At 39.2% G+C, this 19,153-nt stretch overlaps 1 protein-coding gene across 1 annotated transcript in view; it reads left to right on the top strand.

Moving 5' to 3' along the window:
- Fap (fibroblast activation protein alpha) overlaps window positions 1-14,085 on the top strand; it is a 68,369-nt gene extending 54,284 nt beyond the window's left edge. Inside the window, exons 21-26 of the mRNA XM_026790018.1 lie at window positions 2,116-2,170; window positions 10,172-10,271; window positions 11,387-11,451; window positions 11,954-12,026; window positions 12,347-12,420; window positions 13,773-14,085. Of these exons, the coding sequence (XP_026645819.1) occupies window positions 2,116-2,170; window positions 10,172-10,271; window positions 11,387-11,451; window positions 11,954-12,026; window positions 12,347-12,420; window positions 13,773-13,877 (472 nt within the window). The 3' untranslated portion in view covers window positions 13,878-14,085. The remainder of the gene's footprint in view (window positions 1-2,115; window positions 2,171-10,171; window positions 10,272-11,386; window positions 11,452-11,953; window positions 12,027-12,346; window positions 12,421-13,772) is intronic.
- The last annotated feature ends 5,068 nt before the right edge of the window (window positions 14,086-19,153 follow it).

Here is a 19,153-nt window from a genome sequence, read left to right as displayed (position 1 = left end):
AGACAAGCTCTGGTGAAGAAGGAACATGACTTCCTCAGGCTCCTTGGAAAATGTTACATTAAAGAAAATCATACATTTTTTGAAATTACAGGGGCAGCTCCACATATTTTGAGTCTCTTGGCATTGTTTATATTCTCATAGTTCTAATTTTATGTAATTTAAGGGTTAATGGTGAAAAATTACAAGAGAAAAATATATTATCACACTTATAGATGGTATCAAAGAGAAAGTTTCTCAAATAGTAAAATTGATCACTAGGATTCAAGATGACTTAGCTCAGAGTCCTTTTCATATGTAAAAAAAAAATGGAAGTTCAGTTCAACCTCTAAGATTTGTTACTACGACTGTGCTGATAATACCATATTATCAGTTCTTTCTGATAACCTTCCAGGAAGCTTTTCAGATTTTGGAAGTGAAATTTACAGAGCCCTGTTGATCTCAAAAGGCTCCTGTTATCTAGCTAACCTTTAACCTAGTCCTGCCACATTAAGTGTTAATGTTTCATTTCCATGTTAACCACTGCTCCTATCATTTCCTGTAAATGTCATCCTTTCAGAATACACCTAGGAAGGGCACGGATAAGAATTTCCTGCTCCCATGGATCACCTGTTATTTGCTTTGTGCCCCAGATGCAAGGCAGAATGATTGTTAGCTTCTGGGAGATCATAAAATCCTGAGCGATTTTATGGCTCAGGGCCGTCTTCCAACACCAGTAGCGGAACTATATATATATTTTTTTAAAAACAAGAAAGTGAACCTTCTCGTCCCTCATTTGGGTTTTGAAATTTGCGTGAGAATGGCTGGAGGGCCACATATTTTTGCGTTCTTGCTCGCTTTCCCTTGATCAGCTTCCACTCAGGTAGCAATTTTCCATTTGCTACTCCGTTTCTTCCCTGTACACTCAGTGTCCTTCAGAATTCGTGTCGGGTAAGCTGTGACTAACGGGGCCTCTTCCCATCTGTTTGTCCCGGGCATTTGCCCAACTCCTCAATTCGTCAGAAACGTGCATGCTGAGTCGATGCAATGAGAAAAATGGTTGCTATAAAATCCCTTTAAGTAACTCTACAGAGCTGGCAAAAAGAACTCAGAGGTAGGGCGCTAGCATAGGATACCTAAAGACCCAGGTTCTATGCCCAGAACAACAAAAGAAAAGGAGAGCCCATTATTCAACTAACAAAACACACTTGTTCTCTACTTCTGGATAGCAGACGAGAAAGCCATTAACAGAAACCAGAGGCCACACCGCTGTATTTTCTGGGGCTGTCTCTGGGTTCCCTTCTTCCCCCTGCTGTGTCATTCTCTAGAGCCCGCCCACTCCCATCACACCTTCTATCTCTCTTGCTTCTCTCTGTTTCTAAAGTTGTATTGAGGCTTTATCAACCTATTCCCCCAAATAAATCTCATTTTCTCTTTTATACTGGGGAATTGAGGTACAAGTGACCAGCATGCCTTGCTTTGTGTTGACTAGGACTTTTAAAGGTTGTTTTTCTTATAGTTCATTATTCCCGAGGAAAAGAATGTTTTCAAAACTTCTTGGAAATGGGATGGAGCCAAGCAAATCAATTCAACATTTTAATTGTTCCTAATTACAATGCATAATTGTCCATACAATGGTAAATTGGAGACCCCTGTTTATGAATGTCAAGAAGGATGGTTGTTTTTTGTCCTCTGAATAGGACTTAACATCAAAATGAGTATCAACAAACTAAGCAAATAAGGTGATACAAATGTATTAAAAATTGAATCAAAATGAAACAAAAATCCTTCCAAGACCCAAGGATTTGGGAAATTAGGTACTTCTTAGTGGAGCCATTGTGTTGTAATGAGGCAATCTGAGGACAGGCTTTGATAAAAAAGGTTCAAAGGAGGTTTAATCTCCTGAGGGCACTGGGATCGCTGCAGATAAAGAACAGAGCCTAAGATGATCCTTTTATTCTCTGCAGAAAACATGATACTTTTATTTTACTTATTTGTAAATGCAGCCTTATTATGCACGTGTTTAAACAAAGAAATGAAGCGTTTCTATTAAATCTTTGGATTAAATATGCTTGTATAATGAAGTAAATGTCATGTGTACACAATTAAAATTCTAAAAATTTGTTTCTTTCACTTTAGAAAATTCATAGAAATGGGTTTCATTGATGAAAAAAGAATAGCCATATGGGGCTGGGTGAGTTGTTTTATAAGTTCCCTGCCTGTTATTCAGTTTGGTAATCCTCGTTTTCTGAAGTGTTCGCTTAGAAGGTTTTTCATGAAATGTCAGTGTTGCAACATAATTTAATCTGTCAATAGAAACAGTCAATTTGGAAAATATCAGCCCTGAAGTGGTGGTTTTAAGTGTTTGTTCCTTTCTTTAATTCAATTTCTTCTTTGTATAACAAATGAACTCATAATTGACATATTTTTACTTATTTTTTGGTGCTGAATTATAACATACCAAACTGAACTATGCCTATCAAAGGTTTGACTGCCTCCCTGATTTTGAATTTAATAGCTATTGTATGTTTTATGTTTCATTTTAGTGAAAAGCTGAGTTAAAGTATGAAATTATAGAAACTTTCAGAGCATTTTATTTAGCTCAGTGTAGTCCTACCAGGGCTGTTTGACATTTTTCTCTTTTTGGACAATCAGATTCTCCTAGTAGACCCAATATGAACTTTTGGTAACTTGAAGAGAAGCATTATTTGGCTACCTAGATATTGGTTATGGATATGGAACTCCCTCCCATGTTTGAGGAGTGATGTATTTATTGAAAATAAACACAAAAATGAGTGGCAGAAGTGATTAGTTGTGAGTCGTGAAGCCACTGGTGAAGACACTCTAGAGAAATAGTGAAAAGAGTTTAGTTTTGCCCATTACAAATTGTGATAATTACCCTTCAGAGAAGTTTGCCTGCTTTACCTTTTGGTCTGAATTTGTACATTTGAAAGTCAGTTTGTGGTCGGGTGAGCTTGGGTTGTTTTTCTTGGCTGATTTCCCTGAGAGAGGCCTGCACAAAATGGAGGGAATGAGACACATATGGAGCGGGACCTGCAGGATCCAGCTGAACTCCCAGCTCAGTGGCAAGATGAAAAAGAGTTAGGAATTTGGAGAAAGTTGTTATTTCAAGCCAATTTGTCCTTCTCAAAACTATCTAACGTTACGTATCTAAACAGAGTTGGGATTCAAATGGGTAAAAACAAGTGAAATATTTTTATAGGGGAATATTTCAGATAAGATCTTTCCTACCACCCATTTTTGTGAAATTCCTAAAGTCAGTCTTTGACAGAGTCTCATTTTAAGCAAATACTGTACAAAATCATTAACATTTTACTTAGAACTGTGCTTTGATTTTGCTGCAGGCTCTGAGTAACCATAAGTTAGAACTTTCCATTTCATTTATAGAATATGGTTATGGATTAGTTTGGTAGAGACTCTTCTATGTGGGATGATTGAAAACCCACACATCGCCCCACAGTACATCCGTATCAGCCCAGACTCCTTCAATAAGAGACTCTTACCCTACCGGATTGTGTCAGTGCAGTCAAAGACATAAATCTGTTCGTCTCCCTGCACTGCTTACGTTCTCGCATGGCAGTTACCATGAAGCAGACTGTGAGCATGTTCAAAAGGAGACAGCAAGGAGTAGATTGCCTGCCATGCTTAAGTAGCCCCCAGTCAGCTAGAGAAAACAAAGTGCAAAAAGATATAATACTACATCTCCTTTTGTACCTGTTCTTCAAGTTTTACACAACTCCATTCTTAATAGCCCATATTTCTGATCTCTAACTCATCTATCCCTTCATCCTTGTAAATTTCCACTATATCTCAACTAGGTCTTATGTTAAACAATGTGTTTTCTTTTTTGCAGACATAGTCTCATGCATCTCAGCTTAACTTGCAACTGCCCATATATCTGAGCATGACCTGGAACTTCTGATCATCCTGACTGTACCTCCCAAGTGCTGGGATGACAGACGTGCACTACTTTCCCCACTTTTTCGTGGTCTTAGAGATCTAACTTGCTCTTCACACCTGCTAGGCAAGCCCTATACCAACAGAATCACATCCTCAGCCCTCATGATAGCTTCTTTATGGACAAAAGGGTGAATAAGTTATATATTTGACCCTCATACGGGCAAAATTCAAAAGCAATGGTTTATAACTTATCATACAAAACAACAGAAAGAAAAGAGGTTAATTGTGCCTGTGAGAGCTAATAGAGACGTCAGAAGTGAGTCAGAGTCTTTGATGGGCAAAAATAGCTTAGTAAACGAGCAGTTGAGAATGTGAAGACCACATTTATCCTGGTCTTGATAAAGCAAAGATGCGTGTTTGAGTTGATCAAGAATATGTTCAACTTTGAAAGTCTAAAGAATCATGAAGAGAAGTTTGGAGGTATGTCAGGAGAAGTAGGTCATGAAGTAACCAGGACCTTTTAGGCCACATGAAAGGGAATGTGTGTGGCTTTTTACATTTTATGCCTCTGAGACCACAGCAGTCTATAAGTTCCTTAAATGTTAGTATGTTTCTGAGTGTGGCCGTAACCCATACATCAATATTTTGTAAACCATTGGAGCAAACTCTGTGGTTTCAAAGATGATGGCTGGCCATTTGTACTCACTTCTCTTCTGAGTCTTATACTTCAGTGGCTTACCAGGCATCTCTCCTTCAGAAGATGACATTCAATAGAGTAGAAGACCCAGATTTTAACCCACAAACCTAGGAGATGACATTCATGGGCTTCAAGTTTCATTTACTCCAAGCTAATCTTAAAACAAGCCCTCCTCATCACTGAAGACCCTCATCTACCGAGTCACCCAAATTAGAAAGCTCAGAAGAGTTACTTCCTACCTTTAATCTCTCTGAGCTCAACATTCTCTTGATTAGTGAATTCTTTTTCCACTTCTAATGGCTAAGTAGTGACTGCCATCTGCAATGACCTTATTTGATTTCAATTTCATGTGTCATTAAACCAGAACCTCTCTAATGTAAGGTGTGTGAGTACCACCCCCCAAAAAACTTCTTAAAACACAGTGTCCAGTTCCTTACCACCAGAGAGTCTATTTGAGCTCAGAGATTCCATTTCTGAGCAGATTCCAGGAAATGCTGATGCCTCTGGTCTACACTCTCAGGCTGGGCAGTTTCTAATTAAGTAATTTTAATTGTTTCTTAACTAACAACTTTGGTTAGGCCGCACAAACTCCAATGTTATTTGAAATATTGCCATTCTAATATTTTTTTGTTTTTTAGTACTTCACAATTGTGTGTATATATATATATGCATATAGTATATTACATACATATATATAATACACACATACATACACACACTATATAGATATGAACTTTGGTCATTTTCACCCTTTATTACCCTCTCTCTATTCCTACCATCTGCCTCCAAAACCTTTTCCCAACAAGCCCTCCTCATACTTGCATGATCTTTGAGATGTTTTTGCTTATTGGGTTTTTTTCTTTGGTGTTATTCTTTTTTTTTTTTTTTTGCTTTTGACTCACTGATTTTTATTAAGGTTGTTGCACTAGCATGAGTTATGGACATGTGTTTATGAGGATATAACATGGGCAATATTTCAGTGACTATACCACTAAATAAATGACTCTCCTCCCCCAGCAGTTATTAACTGCCAATCACCCCACACAGAGTGAGGTTTCCTGAATCCCTCTCCATGTATGATGAAAATGCTGACAGACCTGATCTTGTGCAGATCTCGTTCAGGTTCACTGCAGTTACTTTGAGTCCATGAACACAACTTCCACATCAACAACTTTTTTCCGCCTTTGGTCTCTTAAATTCTTTTTGTCTTCTCATCCAGTCTACAGTGTTCTCTGAGCCTTGAAGGAAGTGATAAATGTCACTTACTTGCCCTTATTTTCAGGACTTATTCTCAGGAGTCTCCTCATTAATTACTGCCCACTGCAAAAGTGGCTTTTATGACAAACCACAGGGAGCAGTGCTAATGTGTGGGCATAAACATCATTTTTAAAGCAAAGTCAGATAACGTGTCCATTTAGCAAGGCAACAGTAGCAGAATCCACCCCTAGACCTCCTTAGCCACATTCTCTTGAGGATGCCTAGAGAGTGAAATGGGTCTCAAAATTAATCCTATATCTCAATGTTCTCCCCAAAATTGTCTCACTCATACCAGGAGATTTTTTTCCAGGAAAATATTCTATAGTCCAACAGTTTGGGAAATAGATGTTTATTAAGAGTAGTGTGTTTAGTCCCCATGAAAGACTAGTAAAGAATTGTTAAACTTTTTTGTTTAGCACAAAAAAATATTTCATTCCAAAATTATTGATGCCTTCTCTTTCCATAAGCACATATTGATAGTATGAAAAAATATGATTTCATAGATATCTCTATGAGAAGAGCTGTTGTCATTAATAATACCCCTGTATAGGTGTCTTAGAAAGATAATGTCATAGACTAGAAGGCACTCTTAGGATAGAAAAGGGGTCTGAAATGATAAAACTGGGCACAAATTGCAAAGGCCTGCAGTTAGTCAGAGAGGCAGGCACTGGAAAGAGGCCATAGCCTTTTCCCTTGCAGACTAATAAGTCAAAAGGTTGGGTGTTAATGTTTCATATCAGGAAGAAAGGTATCTTTTTCTAGGTAATAGTAAGTATTTCTGCGGCCTGTCAAATAGGTCATGGCCAACCCAGCTAATACTATTTACAATTGGTTTGTAAATAAGCTTCAAATCCTATATTTTCTTCCAAGATATGGACTTAAAGACAGAAAGAGAGGCACTTTCAACACCACTTTTTATGAACTGGATTATGTAACCAAAGATTTATAACCCTCATTTTAGGTGGTTGTTAAATATCTGTTATGTCTCTATCATGGTGGTTAAGAAGTGATTTTGCCCTTGGGACATTTGGCAGTACTTGGAGACACGTTAGGGTTTTGCTCTGAAGAAAGGCTATTAGCATGTGGGACAGAGAACAGGGTGAGGTTGAAATGCTCAACACTGCATAAGAAAGCTTATAACATCAGTAGTCTGAAAATGTTGAATGCAATGAAAAAATTGAAGCACTATTCTTACTGTTCAGGAGCAGAGAGAGCTTTGCCTAAACTATTAGAAAAAGAAGCTACATTTTCAGGCGTTGCTTTGTTAGTATAGACCTAGCCAGGTGGTGTTGAATAAGCATCAGTTCATTATTTAATCTTAGTTCCTTTCTCTTGCAGTGACTAATTATAAGCAATTTGAATTGCTATGTGAGAAGGATGTAAATGTAGGATGAATACACTTCTAATGAGAGAGCACGTTAGACTATATTATTTCTTCCAGAAGAAGTCGCTCTGGTGAGGGAAGACAGGAAATGCTATGGGTTTATAAGACAGGTCGTCTAGGTTTGAGCCCCAACTCTGCTTTTTACTGATTCCACCACCACCATGAATTCACTATGAGTTCTGAGGTATCGCTACTCCATTATGAAATGCATCAACAATTTCTCCCCCTGGTCTCCACGGGGATTACAGGAAGTAACAGTGGAATAATACTTTTAGTAAATATGTATATAAACATCCCTCCTGTTTATAAGGCCTTTTTTTTTCTAGTATTGGGAATAGATCCATAGGCAAAACAAGCAAAAGTCTCTACTCATGAAGTTGGAGAATAGTGGGAGAAAAAGAAAGAAAAGTAAATGAGTACGGTACAAAATGTTGAGCGATGGTAAGCGCTATCTAAAAAATGCAGAATAGAAGAAGGAAGGAGCATAATGAAGGGCTAGTATGCTTGCATGATTTGAAACAAAATGGCTGCAGAGGTCTTTGGAAGTCACATTTGAGTGATGACCTGAAGAAGAGTGAACAAGGGGGCTGAGGGCAGGCACTTTCTGGGGAAAGAGCTAGCCAGACAGGAAGTCACAGGATTGGCAAATGTCCATTGCCAGAGTTCAAAGAACAAGAGATCCAAAAAAACAAAGTGGAAGAAAGGCAAAGCAGGGATGGGGGGCTGGATGGGTAAGGACGGGACAGATGGTGAGGAACCTCAAAGAGCATCGCAGTGAACTCCTGGGCCAGACAAGTGTTAGCTAGTTATTGTTATTGTTGGTAGGAAAAAAATGTTCCAAAATGTATGATGGCTTAAATAAGAACACCCATACCCCTGATTTAAAATTCTGTGCCCTTCCAGGAATGATTTTAAAAGCATACTTCATTTAAACAAAATGGCAAGGCATCTAAGTGCAAAGGACACAATTCTAGAATTCCCTTGGCCAATCTGCTCTGTGGGTTCTTTTCTTACAGTAGCCACCCACTCTGCCTAGGAGACCCACTCCTGAGAGAACAGAGAAAGTCAATGTGGTTTTTTTTTTTTTCTCCGCTCTTCATTTGTACAGTGGGAATAGTTTTTCCAAGCCACCCGGGCACTTAAAGCCTAAACTTCTCTAGCTGTGCTCTGTATACAGTAAGATTTTGCTATTACTAATTCCTGGACAATATTTGTATTCTACCCTTAAAACAGGAAATAGCTATTTAAACATAGTGCTATAACACACTCCTGAGTTAGTACATATTAATAATGCCTGAGGTTCTGAACGCAAACGTTCGAGAAGATTTTGATACGGAGTAGGCATTTCAATGTCATGCTGTGTTATTCTCTGCCCTCAAACGTGGAGCGGAGAATCCATATCCAACGTTATTGTTTTAGTAAATACTCTTTCCCAATAAAATCATAAACAATAGTGTTTGATGAAGCTCTCAAGTTTACTCAGCTTTCATTTGAAATTGAAATTAAAGAGGGAAGAAATCCTTTCCATCCAGGAGCAGGTTCTTGCTGTCCTACTACCTAAAGCAAATTATTTTCATACGTGAAATTTCAAATCATATAGAAAATTTCACTTACCAAAGTGATTTTAAAACCCAAATGTTCCTTCTGCTTTTAAAATATATTTTCCCCTATTAAAACCTAGCTTAGTTCTCCTCCAAATATAATAAAAAGAGGCCATGGTATAATTGGAGTAGCCTATTTTATTCTGTGTTTTGCAGCCAAAGGCCCTCCATAAAATTCCCCAGAGATGGAAACACAAAACCACAAACCACTTAGAGGATTCTTCATTTAACTGTTAAATTCAATGAGAGTCTTAGCTCGTCTTCCACACCTTATATTTCATGGGTAAAGAATGGGCCCACTTGCCCCTTTTTGCTCCAGTCCCCCTTCTCTGTCTCCACCCCTCTCTAAAGACTAACAGCTTAGGAGGAGGTATGATTTGCATGACTGCAGAGGGAAAGTCACAAGGTTCCATGTGATGCGGACAGATGTCCCTGCATCAGGGCCCACAAAAGCACAAGGAATGACTTTCTAATCTCCTGTGTGCCTTGGTTTTTTTCCATCTTTTAGAAGTCCGCGTAGACCGTGTACCCAGTACTAGCAAATCTTCCAAACTTATCTGTACAAGAAAGATTTGCTTTCCAAGAGGAAATAAAAACCCCTTGTGATGTCCTATTTATTTCTTCTGCTTGCTAAGCCACATACACATTCTGTTCACAGAGCTGTTCCTGAAATGCCCCCCCACCCCACCGATTCCTTGGAGAAAGAACTCTGTGAAACCTAAAGCACTCCCAGCTCTGCCCCGCGTCTCCTTTAGCATTTCTTTACTTTTCTGTGAAATTTGTTAGAAATGGAAGGGCTTGAAGGACACCAGCAATTTTTCTTCTGAGTTGCTGTGTTAGAATGCCTCAAAACAGCACAAACTCCAGTCATGTCCTGTTAATGAACGAGGTAAAAACGTAGCTGTGAATTCTGCCTCATGGGCCTCATGAACTGCAGAAAGCATCTCACCTTTGCATTTGGAAACCATTCTCTTTTTCTATGCATCTCTTTCAAGAAGAAACTTGTTTTTTTGTTTGTTTTTGTTTGTTATTTTTTTCTTTCTAACAAAGTCCTAGTTAGAAAGACCTAAACGGACAATTTGTTTTGTGTTTTTATAGAAAACTTGTAATAACATATTTCTCCTAAACTTTGCCTACCCTGTTTTCAGGGAGTCTGTTAATATCAGAGACAAAATTCTTAGTGGTGCTTGCCGCTGGGGTGCAAGGTGAGCATTTAATTACTCTATGTATACCCCCCAGCTCCCCCTGTCTTTATTGTGAGTAGGTTAGCTTTAATAACAGCTGAGAAGCTTCTGCGCATGCATTCGGAGCTGACCAATAACAATGTCTCTACAGTCCTATGGAGGTTATGTTTCATCCCTGGCCCTTGCATCCGGAACGGGTCTCTTCAAGTGTGGGATAGCAGTGGCTCCCGTCTCCAGCTGGGAATATTACGGTATGGAAACATTTCATAAACATTGCCGCGAAAACATTTAACACATAATTACTCTGTATTTGAGGTTGCTAGGAAAACAAATTATGTAGTTAAAGTTCACCCAAGCATCACTGGGGAAAAATATAATCTATAAACGAGGCTGTTCCTATAACTCATTATTATTTTGCTGTGACCACCTTTAGTGGTTCAGAAGATCTCTTCAAGATCATAAGAGGAAGGATTCTTCAGAAATCCGGTATATCTTATTTTTTCCCAGAAACTTTGAGTCCCTGTTAAAGCAATTCTTTAACACCAGAGCTAACTCTGTTTTTGAAGGCACATAACTCCAGCAATGACAGCTTTTAAGCAAATCTTTTGCAAAGTCAGGCTGGGGGCCAAGGAATTCACCTTCACACTACAGTGTGGAGCACAGCTCCTTTACTTCACAAGTCAAGAGAAAAAAAATATGTGTGTGTGTGTGCGCGCGCGCACGTGCATGTACATGTATTTAAAAAGTATCCATTCCTGTGTGTGCCTGTTTTCGTGATTAACCTCAATGCAGAATGCTTATTTGAAAGGAACTCTAATAACTGTGCAAAAACAAAATTTTAAAGAGCTTCTAGACTCTCTTTCTCATGCTGGAGTAAAAATGAGACATTCATGCCTTACAAAAAATTCTTTATTCAGAAAGGTATGTGTTTGTGTGTTTGAATATGTGCACATGATGTTGAGTCAAGCAAATCTGGGAGACACGTTGTCATCCCAGATGCAACAAGACACCAGTGAAGGAACCAGAGGTGGTGGATTTTGCACTTTAGTTTGAAATAAAATGAGGCCGTTTCCATCTCGACAATCCCCCAAGGAGAGTACATGGAAAAGCTTAAGAGCAGCCTGTGAAAGGAAACTCTTATTTGCTCATGTTTCCATAAATATTTTTTTGCATTGTTTCTCAGGCCTCAGTGAGTTACGGAAAGGACACCTTCCTTGAGGCCACGCATGATAGCAAGGAAAACAAGAGCTCGCCTCAAAGGCTCCTCGTGGGAGGACTAGGGCACTGTAGCTAATGTAGGAGTTTCGTAAGGTTGTGAAGTGACATGTAGAAAGTGGAAATAACACACACGGGCGTCTTTTCGCAGCCTCCATCTACACAGAGCGATTCATGGGCCTCCCGACAAAGGATGATAATCTCGCGCACTATAAAGTAAGCGTTTCCCATTGTATCTAGGCCACTAATGTATTTCGAATGTGTTAAGTCATTCTAAAACAGTGATTCAGAGTTTTGCAGAATCAGTTCTGGATCCCCAGGCAAAAATTATGATCTTTTGTTAAACTGGAACGCATCACTAGAATGAAACGTTGCTCTTTGGGGATTCTATTCTTTCGCCATCCTCCTTTCCCTAACCTCGCTTTTCTCAGCTCCTCTCCCCACCCCCAACGCCTACACAGCTTGAGCGGGCATCATTTATGCCTAAGGTCTCACTCATATGTAACATATGACACATAAACTTTCAGTTTTTCAAACTAAGAATCAGATGGAAGTAATGCAAATGATGATGAAAATGTGTTGCTCTGACTCTTAAATATTTATCAACCAAAGCAATACATAATTTCAGTATTGGTGCGAAGTCCATTGCACAATGATTTAGCTAGTTTTCTATTAGAACTTTGCAGCAACTAAAATGTTAATTTTTCTCCTTTTCCAGAATTCAACTGTGATGGCAAGAGCAGAATATTTCAGAAATGTAGACTATCTTCTCATCCACGGAACAGCAGATGGTGAGGTTTAAGCAAGACTCTTACACATAAAAATACTGAGCCAGCATCACTTTGTTTAAGAAACATTAAGCATCTTCCTATGCCTGCGCTCAGGGTCAGTACCTAAGAGTCAGGGACATTTCCATAGCTGAGCGTGATCGCTCGCTGTTGACAATGTCAAATGCATGACTAGATAATTGTCGGTGTTCATTTTCAGGCAGTACATTGTCACTCTAGGCTTTCTGGTATTTAGCAGCACTTTAACTCTCTCTCTCTCTCTCTCTCTCTCTCTCTCTCTCTCTCTCTCTCTCTCTCTCGCTCTCGCTCTCTCTTTGTTGCAGATAATGTGCATTTCCAGAACTCAGCACAGATTGCTAAAGCTTTGGTTAATGCACAAGTGGATTTCCAGGCCATGGTACGTGATTCCGTTTTACCCTTGTTCATGACCTTTGACCACTATGCTAAGAAACAGGGGTCTTGCATATCTATTTATATAGTTATTTATTTAGTCAAATCTGGGGAAAAAACATAGCTGGTGAGTAGAAAAAGTAGAGTATTAGTAAATGAATCATAGACTTTTTTTCTGAATTCCCTCAAGAGTCGAACCACCTATGCCATATAAACTGGCCTGAATCATATAAAATAAGGTAATTTGCAAGATTGAACAGCTCAAATATGTAATGGTTCTGAAGTCCTGGGTGGCATAGGTGTAGGAGCATCAGAGTTCCTACAGAACCTAGGAGTAGCAAAGCAGCTAAAAGGTTCTGTTTATTCAGTAAGAAGCAATTGCAAGATGTTCCCAGAATCTCAGTGAATTTCCACAGTTCCATTCAGCTACAGAATCCGTTCATCTGTCTGTGTTCAGGGCCTGGCACACACATTCCAGGTTGCTAGAAGAATGCAGAATGGGATCAGAGAAGGCAATGAGGCCAAGACTGAGAGTAGAGATTGGTAGCCGGGGCGTCCCTGCTTCAGTAAATGTATTTTCTCCCTCAATTGCTTGTATTGGACAGGACTCCAGAAAGGGAGTTCCTCAGCTTTTAGAAGTTTGTATTTTTAAAATATAATTTACAAGAAGTGAGATAAGGTTTTGTGGCCTTTGTTTATTGTGACTTCCTAAAAAAAAATTCAACTAGGGAAATTTATAATATTACATCATGGCCTTTGCCACCTTTAAGCAATGAAGACAATTATCCTACTGCAATCCCTCCAACAAGGAAGTTTTAAGTCATGTTATTCTCCTTTTTTTCTGTTACAATGGTGTTTTAAAGTTCTATAAAAGGTATTTATGTTATTGTGACAGACTACATGGTGAATTTTTCTGAAAAAGAGAATTAGATTTACAGGCCAAAAGCTTGTGGAACTTTTGAGCAACCAGGATCCTAGGGAAAATTAAATACACTGTTTTTACTTTTCACATGAAAAACAAAAGTGCCAAAAGCCAAAGTAACAGACCTAATGCACCAGTTCTGGGAGCCAAGACTCTTGATTCTAATCCCCAGGATGCTGGCCGTTAGAAGAGCTCATCCTTTAGGATGTAAAACCTACAGTTAAAAAAAATATAAAACATTACTGGATTTTGATAAGAACTCTACGTTTTCCTGCTCCCAAGGTTGGCTTACAAACGATTGTGTTATTCAAGGGTTCTTAAAAGAATCTTCCAAAAATATTAGGAAACCTACTGTGACTATACAGTCCAAGAAAGCCAAAGCGAGACGTGTTCCGTAGCTCCAGGAATAAACCCTGTCTCTCTCCTTTGTGTTGCAGTGGTACTCAGACCAGAACCACGGCCTATCATCTCGCGGGTCCACCAACCACTTATACATCCACATGACCCACTTCCTCAAACAATGCTTTTCTTTATCCGACTGAACCAAGGCAGGTATTAGCCAGTCTGGGAGCTTCGCGTGGATGACGTGGACCATGAACATTGGAAAGGCCGCTAACAATTAAGGAGGGTTCAGAAGTTCAAGCTCAATATTGTTTACATTTTCTTATACTCTGTGAAAGAAGAGAAGAAGGGAGCCACGCATCTCACTTTGGACATGACGGTTTTTATCTTCTGCTCACTTGGGGTGAAATAAAGTCAGAAGTTCAAGTGATGTCCTGTCGTTTGTGGATGCTAATTTCAGGCTCTGTGCTGTACTGTGGAAAATACTTCTATGGGAAAAATAATTGACTAATTTGGTGTTCATAGAGGAGGATAAACTAGATACAGTTTGCGGGGGGGTGTTGTAATGAGAACCCCAAATACTGGGACACATAGCACAGAGTACAGGAAGGCACCATTCTGCACATGCAGTGATCAAATCTGAGAAGTCCGCACTTTCTGCTGTCCCTCTAAAAAATGTTTACTAACTTTAATTCCAAAAATTTCTCAAGCACTGACAATTTATGTTGATAAGGGTAAAGTCAGACTTTTGAATCCAAGCTCCTTTTAAGAAATACATTAAACCTGGAAGTGATATGACTTTGAATTTCTATAGAATTAGTAATAAACTCCACCTCAGATTACTGAATTACTAAGTTAAACCAACAAAAATAAAACTGTCAACGATATCTAAACAAGAACAATTTACATCTATATACCTATCTATTACCTCTGAAGTTTTACATTCTAAAGTTTATTTCAGAAAATAGAGAGCTACAATGCCCATCATCGATTAGAAACTCTGGGTAGTTTGCCATCTCTGTGATTGCCACACCAGAACACCAGCAGATAAGCAGGAATGAATTTGGAAGCATCCACTCAGCACTGTCGAGAGGGCGTTTCATTTATGCTTCCCAGCTCTGGACTGCCCTCGGTACTCCACCCCTCCCCCAAAATTAAGTCTTCCTTTCTGGGTACAGGTTCCACACCCTCAGAACCTCCTCTCATTTTTACAGCTGGAAGACCCACTCACTCCAAGTGAAGAACGGGCATTGAAGGTTCACAGGTCACCATTTTTTTTCCAGAGTATGAAACAGTCCTCAACCCAAAATCCTTTCTACTGCCCAGTTTTGAAAGATGCTTCTCACTCTGGCCACCCAGTCTCACCTCCCACAGCGACAGGGCTGCAGAGTAGATGGAGAGCTGGAAGGCCCCTTCATACCTCCATAAGATTGTCTCTCACCACACAAAGAAGCTGATGTCCTGGGCCACAGAGAATGAGGCCCCCTGAGTATCTGTTCCCCACAGCACAGCCTCTGAAGCAAGCCCAGAAGGGTCTTCATCCTTTACCAGCTTGGGAGGAGAGAATAACCAATAGGCATTTCCTTGTGGTACTCTGCCTAAGACTTACTAACAGGATGTCTATCAGAAACCTTGTTACATCAACAAGTTGAGTTTCACATTTTTGTAGGATGTGAAAAGCCAGTTTCTATATTAATGTACAGAAATTACTTTGAGCCTCAGACCTTTGCTTCTGGGCACACAGAAGTGACTTCCAAAAGACAACTTCTATCAGGTCATTTCCCTACTTAGACATCTCCAGGGAGTCTCCCCATTTACAAATTAATCTTTACCTTAACTGCACAGCACATGGACACACGATCCTTTCCCAATCTTTCCCATGCAGACTTCTCCTAACCTTTCTCCAATAAGAACTCCATAAGAACTGAATTTCTCCTAATATACCATATTCCTTCATGTCTCACCACACAGAGAGAGTCTAGCGTAGCCACTAGCCATTTGTGGCTATCTCAATCCAAATGATTAAAAACTAGATGAAATTAAAATATACTTTAACCATACTTTCCCCAAGAAGTAGTAGGTACCGTGGGAGATGTGTAGATTCAGGCTACTGACATCAGCACAGAGAACAGTAACGAACAGCCATATCCTAGAGCACTCTCCATGGCCTGAATCCTACAATGCACTGTAACGGAGGAATCTCACCAACAGTTCATTACAGTCATACCTCTCTTCTCGTGGGAGATGGAGGTTTCCTGCATCACTTTTGATGGCGCTTAGCCTGACCCCCTAGGAAGAAACATCTAGGTCTTCCTTGGGGCTTGGACTGTACGTACGTTCATTCATTGACTGGTTCATTCAACAGACATTTGCTGAATCTGGCTGTGTACCAGACATTGCCATACTCTGAGGAGGGAAAGGCAGGAATTTGACTGGAGATTCTTTAATATTTACATTTTATCCTGCTCCACTAGATTCTCTTTGGGGCTCGGAAGAATAGAAGGACTGTAAACAACAATGAGAGCTATTCTAAGTAGAAAATGCCAGATTAAAAGGATACTTCTAGAACAGAGTACCTCTTTTCTTTAAAAACAAAACAAACAAACAAAAAAGACTAACATAGTAACATTTCTATTTTCTACATTTTACTCTTGGATTATTTGGAGGGCACATCACAAAGTATCCACCTACCACAACTAAGAGTTTCATCAGTTCATTCACTAACAGACACAAATCACTATCTTATGTACTGTGGGTGACTTAAAGAAAAACAAAATCCTCCTACATGATAAGAGGAAATCGTAAAAATGTGTAAAAAACAATTTCATCCCCTCCCCCGTGGACCTGGCCCGCTAACTACTTGTCAACGTTTCAAAGTTTTAAATGATAACGCAATATTTCTTAGAAAGAGTGAGGAAACAGAAGCAGGTGCATGGGAAATTTGGTTAAACTCAACACAAATGAAGGAACGTCTACTGTCGTCTTATTTTTTTTTTAAATCTACCTCAGAGTACAACATGCATTATTTATTTCCTTCAAGGAGCCCTTCCCTGGGTTGGCCCAGTGTGTGCACTTCAGGGGTTACTAAAGATGAGTGCATGTCACAGTTTCTCCATTTGTAGGCTGTTTCAGTAAAGGCGACTTAACGAATCTGATTTTCCCAACATTTAAGCATTTTTTCAGAAGCTGACAGATCTTTATGCAAATGTTGTTGCCAAGCTGTTTGTAATGGTGAAATTATACTTTGACAGTAACTCTTTAAAATATATTAAACCCAGCTAAGGTTTTTTTGGAAATGTTGCCAATTAAGTGACTTTAATGAGCTTCTTGATGGTAATGTAATTAAAATTCAGATGTTCTAATTGTTTAAAAAAAATTAGTTCTGGGAGAGTAAAATAAGCAAATGTAAAATGAATTAGGGCTAATTTAAATGGTGATTATGTGGTCTTCTTAGAAGATTCTACCAAAACAATGCTTTCAATTATGCTGTTTGTAAGGAACAAATAAGGCTCCTAACGGAGATTTCAAATTGAATCAATAAAGCCGATATTCTGAGTTTACCCAATAAGACAAATTGAAAGACTGCGAGCGTGGCAAATCCTCTGCAGCCTGAGAAAACCCTGTTGCGACACTTCCTTGGCATAGAGGACAGGTACCTTGGCAATTCGGTGTGGGATAATTTTTAATTCGGGAAGAAATTAGTGCCTGGACCTCACCAAGCTATTCAGGGAGAAAATGATCTGGCTTGCAGCAAAAGCCTCTAATGACCACCTGCTCAGATCATTGGCATGCAATCCCAGCATGCTGCTCACAAACGCTTCTTTTGACACACAGGTAATGTCTTTGGCAAGCTAGACCGGTATGATTCCATTTCGTTGGCTTCTAATTAATACTCCATTACTGGCTACTTTCTTTAAAAAAAAAAAACTGCTTTGACACCCTACGTTTTAACAAATATTTGTTGGTACAGCATGGCACCCTTTGCTGTGTGGTTGGTTATGGACAGCCTGTGTTCTGTGAGTGAGAGAAAGGCTGAGTCAAGCGGAGGTCACAGCCTGACAACCCAGCTTCCTTCTTCGGTAATTACTGTTCACTGACCTGCAAAGATAGAATCATCTGTGCCAGTCATTAATTGCTGGGAACAGGAATGATTTTCCCTACAATAGAAAGTAAACTTTGGAAATGTGTGTCTTAAGGAAACACATAATACAGAATAAAAGTGATCAGTACGTGTAAAAACACACCCACTCACACATGGTTTACGTTGCTATTTAACAATTCTTTCAAATAGCTTTTAGAAGTGTTTTAAATGTTTTATATCATGCTGAGAATAAGCTACTTTTCCAGTGCTGAGCAGTAATTATTAAAATCCAAGAACGAATACATTTTTAAACATATGATGGCTAAATACCGATTTTCAGTGTGTACACAGCTTTTTGTACCTACAGGAAGTATTGCTGCTAACTTGTTTCCCTTAGAAGATTAAAGCAAGGCTTTCTTTCCCTCATAGGACATTCCTTTTACTTCAAATGGGATACAGCATATCCCCCATGTCATCCTTTTACATACAACCAGTTCATTAGAAGAAGTTCACTCTAGACAACAAGGGCATAGGTGCCAAAGTTAGAGTGCCTGACTTGAATCCAAGTTACAGCTACATAAAATTCTTCAATTTCCATACATTCCCATTGTTTCCTTTTCCTTAACAGTGAGGTAGACATAATCACACTTCCCATTCCATGGAGCTGATTGGAAGCTTACAATAGATAATATTGTAACTCATAGGAAATTTGAGGTTTATTATTTAACACGGAAAACACTTTTCATTGTCTTAAAAAAAATTGTAACTCTTAAGAAATTGATAGCTTGAATCTACTTTTATTATTTTATTTATTTATTTTGGCTTTTCAAGACAGTTTCTCTGTAGCTTTGGAGGCTGTCCTGGAACTAGCTCTTGTAGACCAGGCTGGTCTTGAACTCACAGAGATCTACCTGCCTCTGCCTCCCGAGTGCTGGGATTAAAGGCGTGAGCCACCACCACCTGGCTGAGAAATTGATAGCTTGAATCCAAAGTCAATAATCTCTTTCTCTTCTCAACACATTTAATATGGGTTAGAATCCCTATTCATTTCTATGGAATTCTCCACATACACCTAGAACAATGGCCTTTTAGGAATGACTAACATTAAGTCTGTAAGTCTCCAAGAAGCTCACCTGCCTTGGCACTTATCCTAAATGAGTGAGTTACTCTTTTACCTCAGCAACAACCTGTCTGCAAAACCTAATGTCTGTAAAGGTGATAACCTTTGAGGCCCGATGTTGGCTAATGACCTCCGAGAAACACAGACTGCCAGAGAATTATGCAGGTAAAGGCCATGCATTCCCTTCTTGTGTGATCTACAGCACACCTTAGAGCCCCACTTTGATGACCTTTGTGGTTTCCATTCGTCAACCTTCTTTCTGTTTTAAAACTCAG

The sequence above is a fragment of the Microtus ochrogaster genome, chromosome 4 (assembly GCF_000317375.1).
Source record: "Microtus ochrogaster isolate Prairie Vole_2 chromosome 4, MicOch1.0, whole genome shotgun sequence".
NCBI lineage: Eukaryota > Metazoa > Chordata > Mammalia > Rodentia > Cricetidae > Microtus > Microtus ochrogaster.
This window is presented reverse-complemented; position numbering and strand designations above follow the sequence as displayed.